Source organism: Muntiacus reevesi, chromosome X (assembly GCF_963930625.1).
Source record: "Muntiacus reevesi chromosome X, mMunRee1.1, whole genome shotgun sequence".
Taxonomy (NCBI): domain Eukaryota; kingdom Metazoa; phylum Chordata; class Mammalia; order Artiodactyla; family Cervidae; genus Muntiacus; species Muntiacus reevesi.
This window is the reverse complement of record NC_089271.1, coordinates 47,388,536-47,405,016: the sequence shown is the minus strand read 5'-3', so window position 1 is coordinate 47,405,016 and position 16,481 is coordinate 47,388,536. Positions and strand designations below refer to the sequence as shown.

The following is a 16,481-nucleotide window of genomic DNA, read 5'->3' as shown; positions in this document are numbered from 1 at the left end:
GGGTCTACCTGGTGGTCTAGTGGTTAAGATTCCACACTTCCAAGTCAGGGGGTACAGGCTCAATACCTGGTTGGGGAGCTAAGACCCTACATGCCATGAAACACAGCCAAGAAAAAGAAGAAGAAGAAGAACAGTACCAACAGAGAGAAAAGGCAGTCCACAGAATGAGAGAAAATATTCGCAAATCATATGTGACAAGGGATTAACATCCAGAATACATAGAGAACTCCTAAAACTCAACAACAAAAATATAGTTCAAATAAAGATGCACAAAGGACTTGAATAGACATTTTTCCAAAGAAGATATACAAACAGCCAATGGGAACATGAAAAGATGCTCAACATCACTAATCATCAGGAAAATGCAAGTCAAAACTACAATGAGCTATCTCCTCATACCCATTAGGATAGATAATATGAGAAAAATAAGTGTTGCCAAGGATGTATAGAAATTGGAATCCCTTGTGCACTGCTGGTGGGAGTGTAAAATGGTGCGGTTACTGTGGAAAACACCATGGCAGTTCCTCAAATAATAAAACTAGAACTACCATGAGATCCAGCAATTTCATTTCTGTGTATATACCCAAAGCAATTGAAAGCATGCCTCAAAGAAACATTTGTGCACCCATATTCATAACAACATTATTCCCAATGGCTAAAATGTGGACACAAACCAACTGTTCACTGATAGACAAATAAATAAGTTTAGCAAAACGTATATATCTACAGTGGAAATTCTGCGATATATTACAACAAGGCTAGACCTTAAGGACATTATACTAAGTGAAATGTCAGTCACAAAAAGACAAATATTGTATAATTCCACTTATATGAGGTACTTAAGGTAATCAAAATCATAGAGACAGAAGGTATTAATAGAATAGTGATTGCCAAGGGTTGGGGGGGAGAATAGGTACTTATTTGTTAATTGGTATACTGTTTCAGTTTTACAAGATGGAAAGAGTATGAAAATGGATGATGGTGACGGCTGTGCAATGTTATAAATGTACTTAATACCATTGAACTACATACTTTAAAATGATTAAGATGGTACGTTTTATGTTAAGCATATTTTGCCACAATAAAATTGAAGAAAAAAAAAAAAAGACTGGAGACCTATACTGAATACCAGCTAATGATAGCTCTTTCTACTCACCACTCACCCTCTTTCCAAACCAAAGTGTGCTTCTACTCCTTATTATCTCCCTATCCAGCTAATGAAACACCAATTGTCCATTATCAGATCTCTGAAAATCAACTGGTAAATATCTAACCCCAGAATATGGTCTATTATATTACTTCATTTTCAAAGTTTTCTCCCATCTAATCTATCTTGTTGCCTGGCTCAACTAGGTGAATAAGCCACACCCAACCTTCCTATACTATTTCAGTGCTATACTGTGCTTTAGGCCTTTTAGATAACTTCCTTAGGTCAGGTCCTAAGCTTTGTTCTACATCCCTCACCATAGCAACCATGTCTACATGTCATGCCATTTGCTACTGGTCCCATATTTCCAAGATCCTGAACAGTCTTACTGCCTTAAACAGCCCCTCAGAAATATACCTAGAGAATAATGTTTAAAACTATGATCTGTACAGTACTGCTATCAGAAGATGTTCAATGTAAAAAAAAAAGTTTCAGTAGTCAAATATATATAAGAAATGATGTATATTTTACTCCCATCACAGAGATTCATGATGAACAAAAATAAATCCACAGCTCTGGGAAGAATAAGCACATAAGAATACTATTTGACTATGTTTAGCTTAGTGTTTTACAGACATTTTTAGACCCATAACCCTTTTCCACAAAATACTCCTCTCTTGGGACTCATTCTGAGAAATGTTGGTCTAGAGCACGTTTCTGAGTGGCTACCAGGCTCTAGTTTTCAAGCCCTCCCCAATTCTCTGGCTCTAGTCAATTAAATTCATAAGTTAAGGATTCCTTACCCAGAATTCCAAGATGCTTATCTTCCTCCAGCTGCACCTTTTCCTGGAATGTCTCATCTTGGAAGGCTTCATATCGAACTTTCCAGTAAGTGCCCCCAATTCGGATGGAGCTCTTCTGGAAGAATTTATCTGAGCCACTGGCATATAAGGAGGCAAATACCAAATTATTTAGCCATATGTCAAATAGATTCCCATTGCACACTTGTTCTTATCAAGTTATGGATCTTTGTTTAAGAAGGACCTCAGAGATCATCCAGGTTAACTTCCACCTAGTGACAGTATCTCCTCTGGCAAAACACAAATTAATGATGCATAGCTTCTGCTTCAGTCTTTCCAAGATCAGGGAACTCATTTTCAGAGAAAATAATTCCTCTTACTGTTGGATAGTTTTTATGATTGGAGTTCTTTATAGTAGGCTGAAATCTTCTTGCTTGTAAGTTCTAGATGCTGGGATCAGTTCTATTCTCCAGAGTTACATAGTCTTACATCTGTCTTTAATCATCCTCAGGTACTCTAAATCCTTTCTCCCCTTAATATCTTTCATTTAAAAATGAAAGCACACTAACTTAGAAAGACCAGTTGTAGATTCTTAGAAGCCATGCTGACACCCAAGTACCTATTTTCCTATATTTTCTGCAGATTCATTCTATTATCTTCTACTGGAGAATAAACATGATTTTATTCTATAGAATTTTCCATAAACTCTCTTAGTCATCTATCAAGTGCATCTTTTAAAAAGACCTGGAATCACTGATAGCCCAGTGAGTCAGTGTAACTTAAGGCCCAGCAACTGATTAGGGCACCAACCTTCTACTCTATCTTGCCCATATCTGAGTCATGAATGAAGCATGAAAATTTGGAGAAATTCCTCAAAAAGGATGGACATGGAATGACCAAAAGGCAGGTTCCTTCCCTTCTTCTTATACTTTTCAGAGTACATTTTACACTTCAGCTTAAATGAGTCCTTCAGACTATGGTAAAGAAAGAAAGGAGCAACATGATAAATAATTGTTAAATTAGAATTGGAGAAATGTAATTTTAAAAGACATGACCCCATCTTGGCCTTCTTTTCTGTTTGGACCCTTGGCTGGGAATATGACATGACCATACAAAAAGCTTTATAACTCTCCAAGAGCAGGCACTCCTGCAGGGTCACGAGAATTTGATTAATAGTTGTGCCATTAACTCCAGACAATGATTGTGATCCCCAAGTGAAGTGAGAGATTTCTGAGAGGGAGTAATAGGTGTTTGTGGGTGGACTAAGGAGTAGAGAGAGGAAACACATTACTTCTTACCTGCCTGGCTCCCTCAAATTCTTTCCCGTACTCCCATCATGCCCCAAAGGGCCATAGTCCCATTGAATCTCACGAGCCTCAATGAAGTACTGCCGAACTTTGCCTGTGAGTAAGTTCATGGGAGGTGCCATGGAGCAAGACTTGACCTTGTAGAGTGCTTGCATGCCATCTGGAAGAAAAACATCAAGGCTGGCTCCATTCTATCCAATACATCTTTTACCCAGGTGACTCATCTTCCTCCTTTTCCTATTGTTTCCCGCTTTCACCCTTCACTAGGCTCTCTACCCCTCCCTCCAAATGAGCTACTTTCTCTTACTCCTAAAGAGCCTGACTGGAAGAGGGAGACAGGGAGTACAAGTGGGAATTCAAGTATCTCCCACCTGCTCACCACTACTAACTCATTTATCAGACCTTCATTCTTGCCTCTGCAAAATGCTTACACTGTAGTAGCATCACAGAACTTGAAGTCAAAATATCTGAATTCCAAGTCCAAGCCTTATCACTATCTATAGGAACTCAGACAAGTAACTTCCTAGATCTGAGTTTAACCTCTAATTTGTAAATGGGGAGAATAGAGAAATCTACTACACTAGGCCCTTGGGAGTATCAAATTTTAAAAAGAAGAGTGTTATTTGTAAAATGGGAAGCTTCCAAAGTAAAGGAAGATCTACATACGAAGATGAAGCTTCACACTTGGGACTGTCAGGAAAGTGTAGATTCTAAGTAGTGTTTCCAAATATGGAATTATTACATTGAGGCGTAGTGGTAATGGATGATACTGTGTTATATTTCTTTGGCTGTGTATAGAGATCATTCAGGTACATTATCTCATTTGAGTCTCACAACATCCCAAGGAGATATGAAATTTGAAATTAGAAATCTGAGCTATGAAGAAAAAGGAGATAAGGATATTCATTTTCATTGAATGTGTACTATCTGCTAGACCCTTTATTAGGTGATTTACATATTTTAGTTACTTCCTTCAGTCCTCATAACTAGCCTGTGAAACAGACTTAATGTTCCCTTTTGCAGACAAAGTTTTTTTTCTAAGGATCAGAGAGGTTACATAACTTGCCCAAGATTACATAGCTAGTCAGAGGTAGAATTAAGATTTAATTGCCTATCTTCCAACTGCACATTTGAGTGCTCATTTTCTTCTCTTGTATCCAGTCTTGGTCTCATCATTCCCCCATCTCTAAGCTTCAAAATTCCATTATCTCTCTGAAACCTCTTTACAACTTTATAAGATGGGAATTATTATTGCAATCCTCATATGAGGAAACATAGACTCAAAAAATGTGACATGACTTACCAAAGGTTCACTCATCCATTCCTATACAATCTTATGTTAGAGATGGGGAAGATAAAACCCAGAGAGCATGCCCAAGGTCAACCTGCAATTTAATGACTGAGCCAAGAAGGAAACTGGAATCCCAGAATTCTAATGTTTCATCATTTACATCCAGTTATCTCACCTGAAAGACAAATCTTATGGCTTCAGGTCAGAAACCCAGGCTCCTGATAACCATCACTGCCACCTACCTCCTATAACTAAAGGATCAGAGATGTTGGATCTCACCTTGCAAATGACTATTCACTTGGCAGCTGATTAACCAGGTGCCAGGTTCCTGGGGCACCATCTCAGCACTCACAAAAGTGGCTGGAAAAATATGAGCCACATCAGTTCTATGACCTCGGATGGTCAGCATCTGTCCATGGAAGAAAACCGTGTGGACATCTACCTCATTGCCCATGCCAAACAAGTGCCAGGCCACACGTTTCTGTGCACACATACTTAGATCTGGCAAGTTTCCAAATACAAAGCCATTTATTGCTGCAAAATAAAACACAAAGAAATTATCAGAGTTAGGAAATGATAGCCCAATGAGAGAAGCCTTACCATCTGACAATAATAATAGGTAACAGTTAGGTGAGGTTTCAAAGAGTACACTGTGCTGACCGTATGCATTATCTCATATAAATCTCACAAACAGTCCTAGGAAATAGCAGAATTCACTGGTATGGAAAAAAAAAAAGTGAAAATCTAGGCTCAGAGAAGTAAAGTTATTAATACTTCTCTCCCAAGACGACAGAGGAATTAAGTGGTAGAGCCAGGATTCCAACCCAACAATCTGAGGAAGCTTTCTAAGAAATGGAGTTTTATTTTATAAACCTTCTTTCCTTCTAGGCCAATTTCCTTCTGAAATTTCCACAGGGAAATTGTCAAGTTAACTAATTAATTGTCATTACAAGCAATTGGTATAAAACTCAAGAGAAATTTGAGCTGTTCAAACCATCTTTCATATATTCCCCTTGAGTTTTCACCTCCTCTTGGCACTCTGGTTTTGAGCTTACCTCTGTCACTATGTAAATCACTCTTATGATTAAACAAAAGCAAAATCAACTTTTTTCATTTTTAAAATCCATTTTCTATCCGTGCCTTAGGACTTCTGTACCTTTTGTTTGTCTTAAATTTAATTAAGATGGTTAACACCCTTAAGGGAACTCATTTCTTTTCTCTACAAAGCATGTAATTTTTCCAGTTTGCATCCTTTTTAGAACAAAGAAATGCTAACTAGTTATATCATTTGGCAACCGTAGCCAGTGACTAAGCATAGAGTATATGACTTTGGAATCAACAACCCTGGGCTGTTACACGTTAGAAGGCAAGTTACCTAATGGCAAGAGCATAGCCAGAGAGATTAGGGTTGGAATTTTAGCTGTGCCATTTATTTTCTGTGTAATCCTAGAGCCTTGGTTTACTCATGAGTGAAACAGGGAAAAGCCACCTACTACCCGTGGTCCTCTTGAGGATTAAAAAGAACCAGGTATGTGAAAACATTCACCAAATACTAGACCCAGTGGAGAACCTCAATCAGTGTTCACTGTTATATGTGGCCAATTACTCCCAACTCACCGTGCATCCTATTGCTCTCCTGGAAGTCCTCATCTTCTTTGTCCACTGAGGCAGGGTCTGAGCAGTAAGTGGCAATGTTCTCATTGATATGCCAGCTAAGGTTCTCATCTATCACACTAAAAAGAAGGAAGAAATCATTGTCCACATCCTGCCGCCGAGGAGGGAAGCTCCCATCCAGGGTTCCTATTGAAAGTAATAAAAGAGCCTTTAAGAACCTTCTTTCTTTAGCAACAGTAAGCTGCAAGGGGTACTCACAAGTAAGAATAGAAAGAATGGAGCCTTAAGAGTCTGTCAGCAACAGAAAAGTAGATAGAACATTCTGCTGCTAATTTCTATTTCCAAATTCCTTAGATAAATTCACCAATTCAGTTGAGCCTAGGACTTGAAGGTGAATCACATAGAATCTACAATAATTCCCTCCCACCATCCCTGCCTATGTCTTCAACTCAGGGCCTTAACCTGACCACAACACACAGGTCTTCAGGACTGACTATACCTTAAACATACCACATTTCCAACCAAACTTACAATCCTCCCCAAATTCTGATGGCTACACTATCAATCCTATCCAAAAAATTATTAGTACACATTTATTCATATGTAACTTGATTTTCAGCATTATTAATTTAAGGGTTTTTTTAATGAAATAAGAAAAAAAAGTAGCAAAGTGTTTTTAAGAATATTTTTTTAAAATAATTAAATAGAAAAAAATAGTGAAAAGAGATTTTGGTAGAGTTTATTCCTGCTAATAAATGGGGGTGTTAAAATAATGCTCTCCAGGCTGTTGCTAAATATGTAGGTGATTCAAATATATCACAGCTCCCTCTAGATATCCCAAATTGTATCTTCAGCTCACACTTGAGGCTTATACCTCTTTTACAGGTTATAAGGGGTCCAATGAGACCAGTAGCAATATCTCGTGGAGCATCTACATGAGAATGGTAGACCCAGGTGAGGCATGCTGGGTCAGCATCAGTGGGTGCATGGCCTTCAGGAATGGTCCAATTGTAGATGTGGCTGCCTCCTGGGGGTACAGAATCATCAGCTTTCAGCCAACCAGAGGAACCATCTGGATACAATGAACCTAAAAAATGAAATTGCACATGCTCAGTCTCAGGGTGAGAGAGATCGAGCAGATAGAGAAATCAGGAGAGTGCTGACATATGAGATATCTAGTTTCAGTTTTGTGGAAGGTAGAGTTCTAAAGTTCAGCACAGTGTTCCTCACAACCTGAGGAAGGCCAGATTCAGGTAATATCTAGTCAAGAACTCTAGACTTCAAATCAATAGCAGGTTAAAAAGGTAGCAGCCCTTGGGGAAGGAGATATGGCCATTTAAAGTACTATACAGCTTAACCTAGTAATGCTCCAGTGCAAAGCTAATAACATGAAGGCAAGAGAGAACAAACATTCCCTTCCTCTGAGCACTCACTTTGGAAAACAAAAAGCAGACAACCACAGAATTTCAGTCTGAAGGCAGCTCAATTATCAACTGGTCTACTTATGAAAGAGAAAACAGAGGGAAAATAACTTGCCCAAGGTGATAAAGGCAATTAACAATCAAGTTAGGACCTTCTGACTTCTCTATTCCTTACTCACTGGTGTGTCAGTATTATAAACTGTTGGGCCTGGGATAGTGAGAGCTACGGATGAGTAAACCAATCTTTCTCTTAAGAAGAAAATTCACAGAACACTCCTCTATTTAAAAAACAGTCAAATATTTTATGGGAATTCCATTCAAGCAATTTTTTGTGATAAAAGGTAAATTGAATCTCTACATTTTTAATGAACAATTGAGGTTTAGAGAGGGGCAGTGACTTGCCCAAAGTTACATAGTGTATGAATAGCAGAGTTGATAATGGCACCCATATTTTCTCTGGGAAAAGTAACTGCCACCTCAGTTCAAAAAAGAAGACCATCTTTATTCCCAGCTTCTCTCTCTCTCTCAGAAGACAGTAAAGAGAAAGGGATGTTTGTTGCAGGTAGGGGAAAGAAAAGATGGGACATTTTACCTTCTGAATCCTTTTCATAGAAAACACCATGGGGATGGATGGTATAGGGACGAGTGGCAAAATTCTTCAAGTGGATAAGGATGACATCTCCCACCTCAGCCCTCAACACTGGCCCTAGGAAGCCCAACCAGGCTGGCTGAACTATTTCATCCATGTATGAGCCATCCTTGTATTCCTTGTAGATGGTCTTCTTGTAGCTGTTCCCTATTCGGTTCTTGTCAGACTTCAAGAAGCTAGCAGCTACTCTGGGAAGGAAGGAAAAAGAGACTCACATTTTTGCCTTTCTTCTAGAGGAGGCTGACCAAAAAGTGACCATTTTTGTTAAGGGCAAAATAAGAAGAAATGGGATTGTACTGATCAAAATATGAAAGCCTTGGGCTAGGATTTGATTATTAGACAATGAGAAGTATTAACTTAAAGCCTATGAATTTGCCGATATGCACTTTTAACCTATAAAATGGGCTCCTCAGGTGGGATAGTGGTAAAGATCCCATCTGCCAATACAGGAGACATAAGAGATGTGGATTTGATCCGGGGTTGAGAAGATCCCCTTTAGGAGAGCATGGCAACACACTCCAGTATTCTTGCCTGGAGAATCCCATGGACAGAGGAGCCTGGCAATTTATAATCCATAGGGTTGCAAAGAGTCATACATGATTGAAGCAACTTTCCACTCATGCACACAACCTACAAAATAGGCAGATTCACTCACTACGACCTAATATATAGTAGTGGGGAGGCAACCAACTATGAACTGACCCTTTTTAAAAAAGTGCTCAACTTCCTATCCAGTTGGCTTGACTTAGTGTTGTCCTGCTATATATGGGAAGTCTTACAGCATAATTGTTAAGATCACAAACTCTGGAGCCAGGAAGTTTCAATTAAATGCCAATATTGCCATTTCCCCTGGAGAAGGGGAAGGCAACCCACTCCCATACTCTTGCCTGGAGAATCCCCATGGGCAGAGGAGCCTGGTGGGCTACAGTCCATATGATCATAAAGAGTCGGACACGACTGAAGTGACTTAGTATGCATTCATTGCCATTTCCAAATCCAATTCTTCCTAGCAAACTCTGAGATGTTACAGTCAACTTTGGAAAACTCTGACGGTTTGGAAAGACAACATGATTCATGATCACAAAAGTTTTTTTAATACATTATTTTTTTCCAGCTGATATTTGTGGAATGCATGCAGAGCTCTAAGATCAAGAAAGTTTATTCCTGTAGGATCTGTGAGAGGCTATGGTGAGAGGAGTACCGACTTTGTATCCACATTACCCAGGTTCAAATCCTAACTTTTCCATTTACTCTTGGACTTGGGAAAGTCATCTGATCTCCCTGAGCCTCAGTTTTTTCATCTATAAGATGAGAATATTCATATTCATCTCCTAGTTTCTATAATAATTAAGTGAGACAAAGCATATAAATTTCTAATATGATGCCTGTCACAAAGTGTTATATAAGTGATAGCTATTACTGTTCTTTCCTTGATTCTAAGGCTGATCTTATTTTTTCACATTTTCACATATCTTAAATCAGTATAGTTCCACTGAACAATTTGCAGCATACATATACCACACACATCTTACAAACACTGTATATATTTCATGTTTCTTTCCTGTTTAAAAGCTAAACACCTATTATTAAAACAGCATTGTGGATATCACCTTAGAATCAAGGCAATATGGAATGACCTTTAAGACCCTAAAAATGCTGAGGCATCTCAGTGTGGAAAAGCAGACTCCATATGACATGCTGACTCCTGAGTCAATTAGTTGTTTCTCAGGAAATGCACCACTGGGATTATGGCCCAGAGAGATCTGGAGCTGACTGCACCCACACCCTGGGAAAAGGTAGCTCCTAAAGAGCTACCTACTGGCCTCAAGCGTGCCCTTCCTTAACTCCATCTCTGATTCCACAAGAGAGTAAACCTACATGTCTCTTTCCAAAGGCTGGTTCGTGATGACATTCCTTCCCTTAGGAGCATAGTTCCACTGCACATCCTGGATCCCCAGGTAGTAGACTCTAGTAGTCCCATCAGTCAGCTGGGGCCACAGAGGTTGCATGAACAGCAGAGCCCAGAAGAGATGGCCTGACTCCATGGCCCACGTTACTCTGGGAAACAGGCAAATGAATAATTTCTGGTAAGGAAGAAAGAGAACAAAGGGATTTTGAATGTGTCTGGAAAAGTAAAGAGGCAAGATCTAGACTGAGTGACTGAGAACATAAAAACTGACTAGCCTAGAATCCCTGCCTTACCTGATTCCTTTCAACAAGTGTTCAAGGAACTCTACACATTGAACTTTGGAGGGTAAAGTTAAAAAGTCACTTGTACTGACTTTTTTTGTGGTATCAGTTTCTTCAGATGAGAAATATGAGTTCATTTTCTTCAGCAGTGTATAAAGAAGAGTATACTCTGGCCCTCAAATTAGGAAACAAGCATCAGTAGACTAACTGAGTCACTGTTACTCACTCAGTACCCAAGTGAAGTCACTAATTATCCCCGTGTCTCTATTTTCATCATTATCACTTTCCATCCCCTATAAACTGTGTTTAAAAACAAATGAGAATTCAGCAAAAATCATTTGCTATAATGTTCGTAGATGCAAACTGCAAACAGTCAACATGCCTATAACACTATAATGGATGAGTAAATTGTACTTTATTCATATAATGAAATTCTGTATGGCAATAGTAATGAGCAAACTAACACTGTACATGAAAACATAGATGCCTCTCACAAATATAATGTTGCAGAAAGAAACCAAACACAAAAGTACATATTGTATGATTTCATTTATGTAGAGTACAAAATAGGCAAAGCTAATCTATGCTGTTAGAAGCTAGGATACTGTTTGCCCTTGAGGTAGGGATCACTGGCTGGTAGGGAAGAAAACGAAGGCTTTTAGGTAATGTTCTGTTTCTCAATTTAACTACTGATTACATGGATGTGTTCAGTCTATGAAAATACACAGCTGTGAACTTAGCACATTTATCAGAAGAAATGTTCTTTGCTGGTTCTTTGCTATGCGCAAATCCATTTCATGTGTCCAAAAGACTCAAAGTTAGAACTAAGCCTCTAGTATCTCATTCTGATACATCAACGAGGCAGTTAGACTTCTTGGGGCTGATATGAAGCACTCAGTCACACCATACACAGCTACAGTCAATCAAAGAAACACAAACAACATAATATATACACAAGTGTACATACACTTGCATATACATAGACACAGGAAGTCTTATCTAAAAGCAAAGACACACACACTTGCATCCACATTAGTTCCACAGTGTCACATAGAGCCTTAGTCACTGTCATAATAATAATAATAATAATAATAATAACCTATAATGGAAAATAATCTAAAAAAAGAATATATATATATATTTTTGAATCACTTTGGTATATACCAGAAATGAACACAATATTGAAAATCAACTATACTTCAACTTAAAAATAATAACAGTCAATATTTATAATGTGTGTATATGTCAGACATTGTTCAAAATGTTTTATAGATTAAATTGTTCAATCCTCACAACAGTACTATGAAGCAAATATCTTTATTATCCCCATATTATTAGAAAGAGGAACTATAAAACAGAGATATGAGGTAATTTGTCAAAGTCCCCATTGTTAGCAATCTAGAGTTGGCTTGTGTGGTAAAGGGAGTATGGGTTCAGTGTTTATGTTTTTCTCTTTTTGAAGTATAAGTGATTGACAATATTATATTAGTTTCATGTTAATTACCATGCTATACTACTTTTCACAAAATATATTTGCACACGCACAAGGAACATTTGCAGACATATCTTGCTTTATTATGTTTTACTTCAATTCACTTCACAGACATTATGTTTTTTACAAACTGAAGGTTTGCAGCAGTTCTGCATTGTCAGGTGATGTGTAGCACTTCTTAGCAATAATATTTTAAAATTTATATATGTACATTTAAAAGACATAATGCTATTATACATTTAATTGACTACAGTATAGCATAAACATAACTTTTATATGCACTAGAAAACAAAAAAAAGTGTGAAGATTTATTACAACATGAACTTTAATGCAGACGTCTGGAACTGAACCTGCAATATCTCCAAGGTATGCTTGTATGTGTTTATAGCTATTGTCATATCTGAGAATACCCCATATACTCTGAAATAAGCAGTCATATGTAGTTATGATCACCTCCAGAGAGAGACATATATATTTATATAGGCAAAGATACATCTAATGAGTATCATTCACGATGGTGATAATAATGATGGTAACTATCATTCATGGAGAAATTACTATACAGCAAGCATGATGCTCAGTTTTTACATAAATTATTTCACTAAATCCTCAACCTAACCACATGATATCAGGAACTTTAATTGAAAACAGAAAGTAAAAAATATGCACAGACTCGCATGTGGATAGGAAATGCCCAGATATTTACCCTGATTGATAGAACTATGGACCTCTCTAAAAATTCTCAAACCCTTCCACACAAAGCAGTGGCCCAAGTGTGTAATCCCCATTTTCATATGACATTTGGAAGAAGCCCTTGATATGGGGGAGAACTTACCTTGCCTGGAAAGTCCCATGGACAGAGGAGCCTGGCAGAACATGGTCCATGGGGTTGCAGGGAGTCGGACACAACTGAAATGACTAAGCACGCTGCCTTGGATTCTTCTAAAACCTGGCTTTCCTGCTGACCAATTGGGTAATACTTAGGCACTCTGAACTTGTTTTCTTATCTATAAAATATATCTAATACTATAAACTTTGGAGAAGTAAATTAGAAAACTTACATGAAAAGGCCCCAGGACAATCAGTGTTTAGAATATAACAAACTATAACTGTTGGTTTCCTTCCTCTTCCTTCTCTATCCTGGCAACAGTTTGTTAATTTATCTTTACTGTCTCCCACACATCATATATTTCAACTCTAAGGGTTAACTTAAATCTTATCTGCTCCATAAGGCCCCCTGTAGCCTCTTCATATCACTGTCCTTTGAAGAACTACTTACTATCAATAGTGTAAAATTGCATGAAGTCAGACTTTGTATTATTATTACTTTTGTCTCATAAGCTGCCTCATGAACTGTTTCTATTTAACAGTTTGGACTATAAATTCCTTGAGAGTGGACGTAGTATCTTAGAAGTCTTTGTGTATCTATTGAAAGATACCTTGATGGGAGCCCTGCAGATAAATTTTACATTGAGGACACAGGCTTTGGAATCAGACTACCTAAACAAACCCTGGCTTCACTTTTCCTAGCTATGTGACTTGATAAACTGCTTCACTTCTCTGGCCCTTGTGTTTTCATCTTTGAAATGGAATTAATATCATTTACTACTTTTCAGGGTAGTTGTTAGGATTAAATGAAATAAGATCTATAAGTGAATAGAACACAAATAAATATTTAAGTCCACCAGTAAAAGACCAAAGGCATTAGTGGCTATGATTATTACAGATAAGGAAATAGGTTTAGAAATGAAAATTTCCAGGCTCACAAAGCTTTAACATTTTATGGATATCCATAACACAAACACATTCATAAGTTCCTATATACATAGCACATTGTAAGCATACAAGCACATGTATATGCCTGAGATTAGTTTCTTTGGAAGCACAATTATATAATGAAAAGAACCAGAACTTTTGAATCAGATAAACTCAGGTTTGAGTATTATTTTCAAATGTGTTTGAAAGAAATAGCATAGGGACTTAGTAGGTATTTGATAAATATAAGTTCTCATTTCCTCTAATCACTAGCTTCCTATTTTATTCCCAAAGATGCATTTGTTGTTGCTATTACTATTGTTGTTTTAAAATTAGGCTTATTATTATAAAACAAAAGAAAGAGAGAACCCATAACGTTATTTTAGAATCATTTGGATATTTCATAGTAAAATTGAAAGACTCTAGACTCAGAAAAAATATATTCTAATTCTGGAATCATCATTTACTAGTTGTATAACATGGAACATGTCAGTTTCTTGAACCTGAGGTTTCTCATCTCTGAAATGCAGATAATCTCTGGCTTGGCCTCCTGATTAGTTTGCTATGAAAATCAAATGAGATGAAGGATTTGAAAGCCCTACATAAATTATTCATTTGGAGAGGGCTATTTTTTTTATCAGCTGAGCCCACAGGAGGAGATATTATAGAATGGCCAGACTGAGGAGGAAAAATAAAAGGGAAAGGTAAAAGGGGAAAGGGGAAATGAAATAATATGAGGAAGAATCCTGGAAGAAAGTAAAAAAGGAGGACAGAAGGAAGGGGAGGGAGAGAGCTCAAAGGAGAGGAGGGAGAGAAAGAAAGAATTTCTGGGATACTTTGAATTAGACATAATTTAGTTAATATACACTGAGACTAGACAAACCTTACTTTCCTGTCATCCCAATGTTACCTGGGCCTGGTCCCCTTTATCCACAATTTGCATCACTGTTTTTCCTAGAATTTGCAAGTTGTTCCTTTAATGTGATAATGTTCTTTTCTCTCTGAGTTGGAGTAGACCGGCCTGGACAAGCTTATCCTGACAAAGGATCACTCAACTGAACACAGAACTGCTGATCTATCCTTGAGGTCTTGTCTCCAGTTTCAGCAGTCTTACTAATAGAACCCTCTATCAAGATTGACCTTTCGGTCTTCCACTTTCTTAATGTTTTTGTGGCTTTTTCTTCACCTTGTGACTCAAAATAGAGGATTTTCTCACCTTTAGGTGGTATGGGATTTTTTTTTTACTAGAAGGGAAAATCAAGAGTGTTGAGAGCCTCAAAAGATTCCATATAGCACAAGTACAATTTATATTATTTTTAATCATTATCATTGTATTCTACTATGTCAGAAGTGGGGAAATTGAGGCCCAGAGGGAGAGACTCATTTGAAGTCCCAAGAGCTAGTACTAGAACTTAAGATCCTTTAGCCTGACAATCATGTATATCATCACTGTGCTTTTCCTAGGACAATATGATTTCACTACATATGTGCACTTATATTAGAATTTTTTTTTTAAATTTCCTCATACCTTAGTTGTGGTATAATAGAAAGTATACTGATATGAAACTATAAGACCTAGGTTTAAATTCTTTCTTGCCTATAATAGCTATGTACCTTTCAACAAGTCAATTTCACCTATTTTGCCTCAGTTTTCTCATCCAAAATTGTGGACAATATTTCACAAAATTGTTTTGAGGATCAAACAAAATAATGGATGTATGAGCCCCTTTCAAAGGGCTTAGAATACAATAAATGATTAATAAAAGTCTGGATGCATTAATGGATTCATACAGCCATAAAAACTTCTAGATACTATACTTTTTAAACCCCTTAACATGACATAGAAAACGGAGACCAGAGAGATAAAGGAGTTTGCTTAGAGACAAACAGTCAGTTAGTGGCAAGGCCAGAATTTGAACCCATATTTTCTAAAACATTTCTTCTACTTAGGCACTAAGTGTGAGAAACAATTTAGATTTTAAGCTGATAGGTTAGTTCATCTATCATTTATTGCCTTACTCTGTGCCAATCTGGATCTCAAAGTATGAAAGTAAGTGTGTGTGTGTGTGTGTTTTTTTTAAGTGTTCCATCACTTCAATAAACCCCACAAACTGAGACCAAGAAATGAGCATACTATTTTAACAGGAAAATTAACTACTCTCTACAACTCCAGGATCATCTCTGAAACATCTGAGCCAGTGTGTCCCTGGCCATTTTGATGAGAGGAACAAAGAGAGCATATTTTACACTTTTACTTTCCTGCACATTCAGCTGTGCTTCCTTCTTCTCAGCCACTGACTTTCTCTCCCTGTGGGCCCAGAATTTCTATAAACCAAGCTGAATAAAAGTTTTGTTTTTTTGTTTTTTGTTTCAAAGAAAAGGAGGTAGGGTTTAGAACGGGGCGGGGGAAGCTTACCTTTGCTGGAGAGAACCCTTCCATATTCATGTCAGCGGCCTACTGAGGCTAAACTGCAGACCCCAGCATGAGTCTGCCAGCCCTGCTCAGTTAGTATCCTGGGTTACAAGACCTTTCTCATAAACAAACTCCAGGGCTCCAATTGGCTGGTGTTACTGGGGAGGAGTGAATGGAGGCTGGGGCAGTTCTGGGTGCCCTCTTTTCCAGAAACTAATCTACTGGAATGTCTCTTTCCGGAACTGGTTTGGTACAAAACCCGGTATGGTTCTTTAACCATATCCGGGTGTTTTTCAAATCCCGGTTAGGATCTCTGGATGAATTACAAGAGGGTGGGTTGCAATTCTATTATCTCATCTTGCTGGTTGCTCTTTGCTGAGAGGGAGGAGGAAATGCACTGCC

The 16,481-nt window shown here is 37.8% G+C and overlaps 1 protein-coding gene across 5 annotated transcripts in view; it reads right to left on the bottom strand.

Annotated features, from left to right (window-relative positions):
* Nucleotides 1-16,197, bottom strand: part of HEPH (hephaestin) — a 102,042-nt gene extending 85,845 nt beyond the window's left edge. For 4 of the 5 annotated variants that reach the window (XR_010660475.1, XM_065916342.1, XM_065916344.1 and 1 more), the window contains exons 1-8: nt 16,083-16,197; nt 10,108-10,313; nt 8,173-8,417; nt 7,034-7,246; nt 6,163-6,345; nt 4,825-5,079; nt 3,246-3,414; nt 1,951-2,087 (exon numbers count right to left, since the gene is read on the bottom strand). Coding sequence is in view for 4 of the 5 variants with exons in the window: in XM_065916342.1 (XP_065772414.1) it covers nt 1,951-2,087; nt 3,246-3,414; nt 4,825-5,079; nt 6,163-6,345; nt 7,034-7,246; nt 8,173-8,417; nt 10,108-10,313; nt 16,083-16,112 (1,438 nt within the window). In the remaining variant the exon portion in view is untranslated. Of the gene's footprint in view, nt 1-1,950; nt 2,088-3,245; nt 3,415-4,824; nt 5,080-6,162; nt 6,346-7,033; nt 7,247-8,172; nt 8,418-10,107; nt 10,314-12,746; nt 12,853-16,082 lie in introns of those variants that run through there. The other variant, XM_065916345.1, reaches the window with a different exon arrangement.
* Between the last annotated feature and the right edge of the window lie 284 nt (nt 16,198-16,481).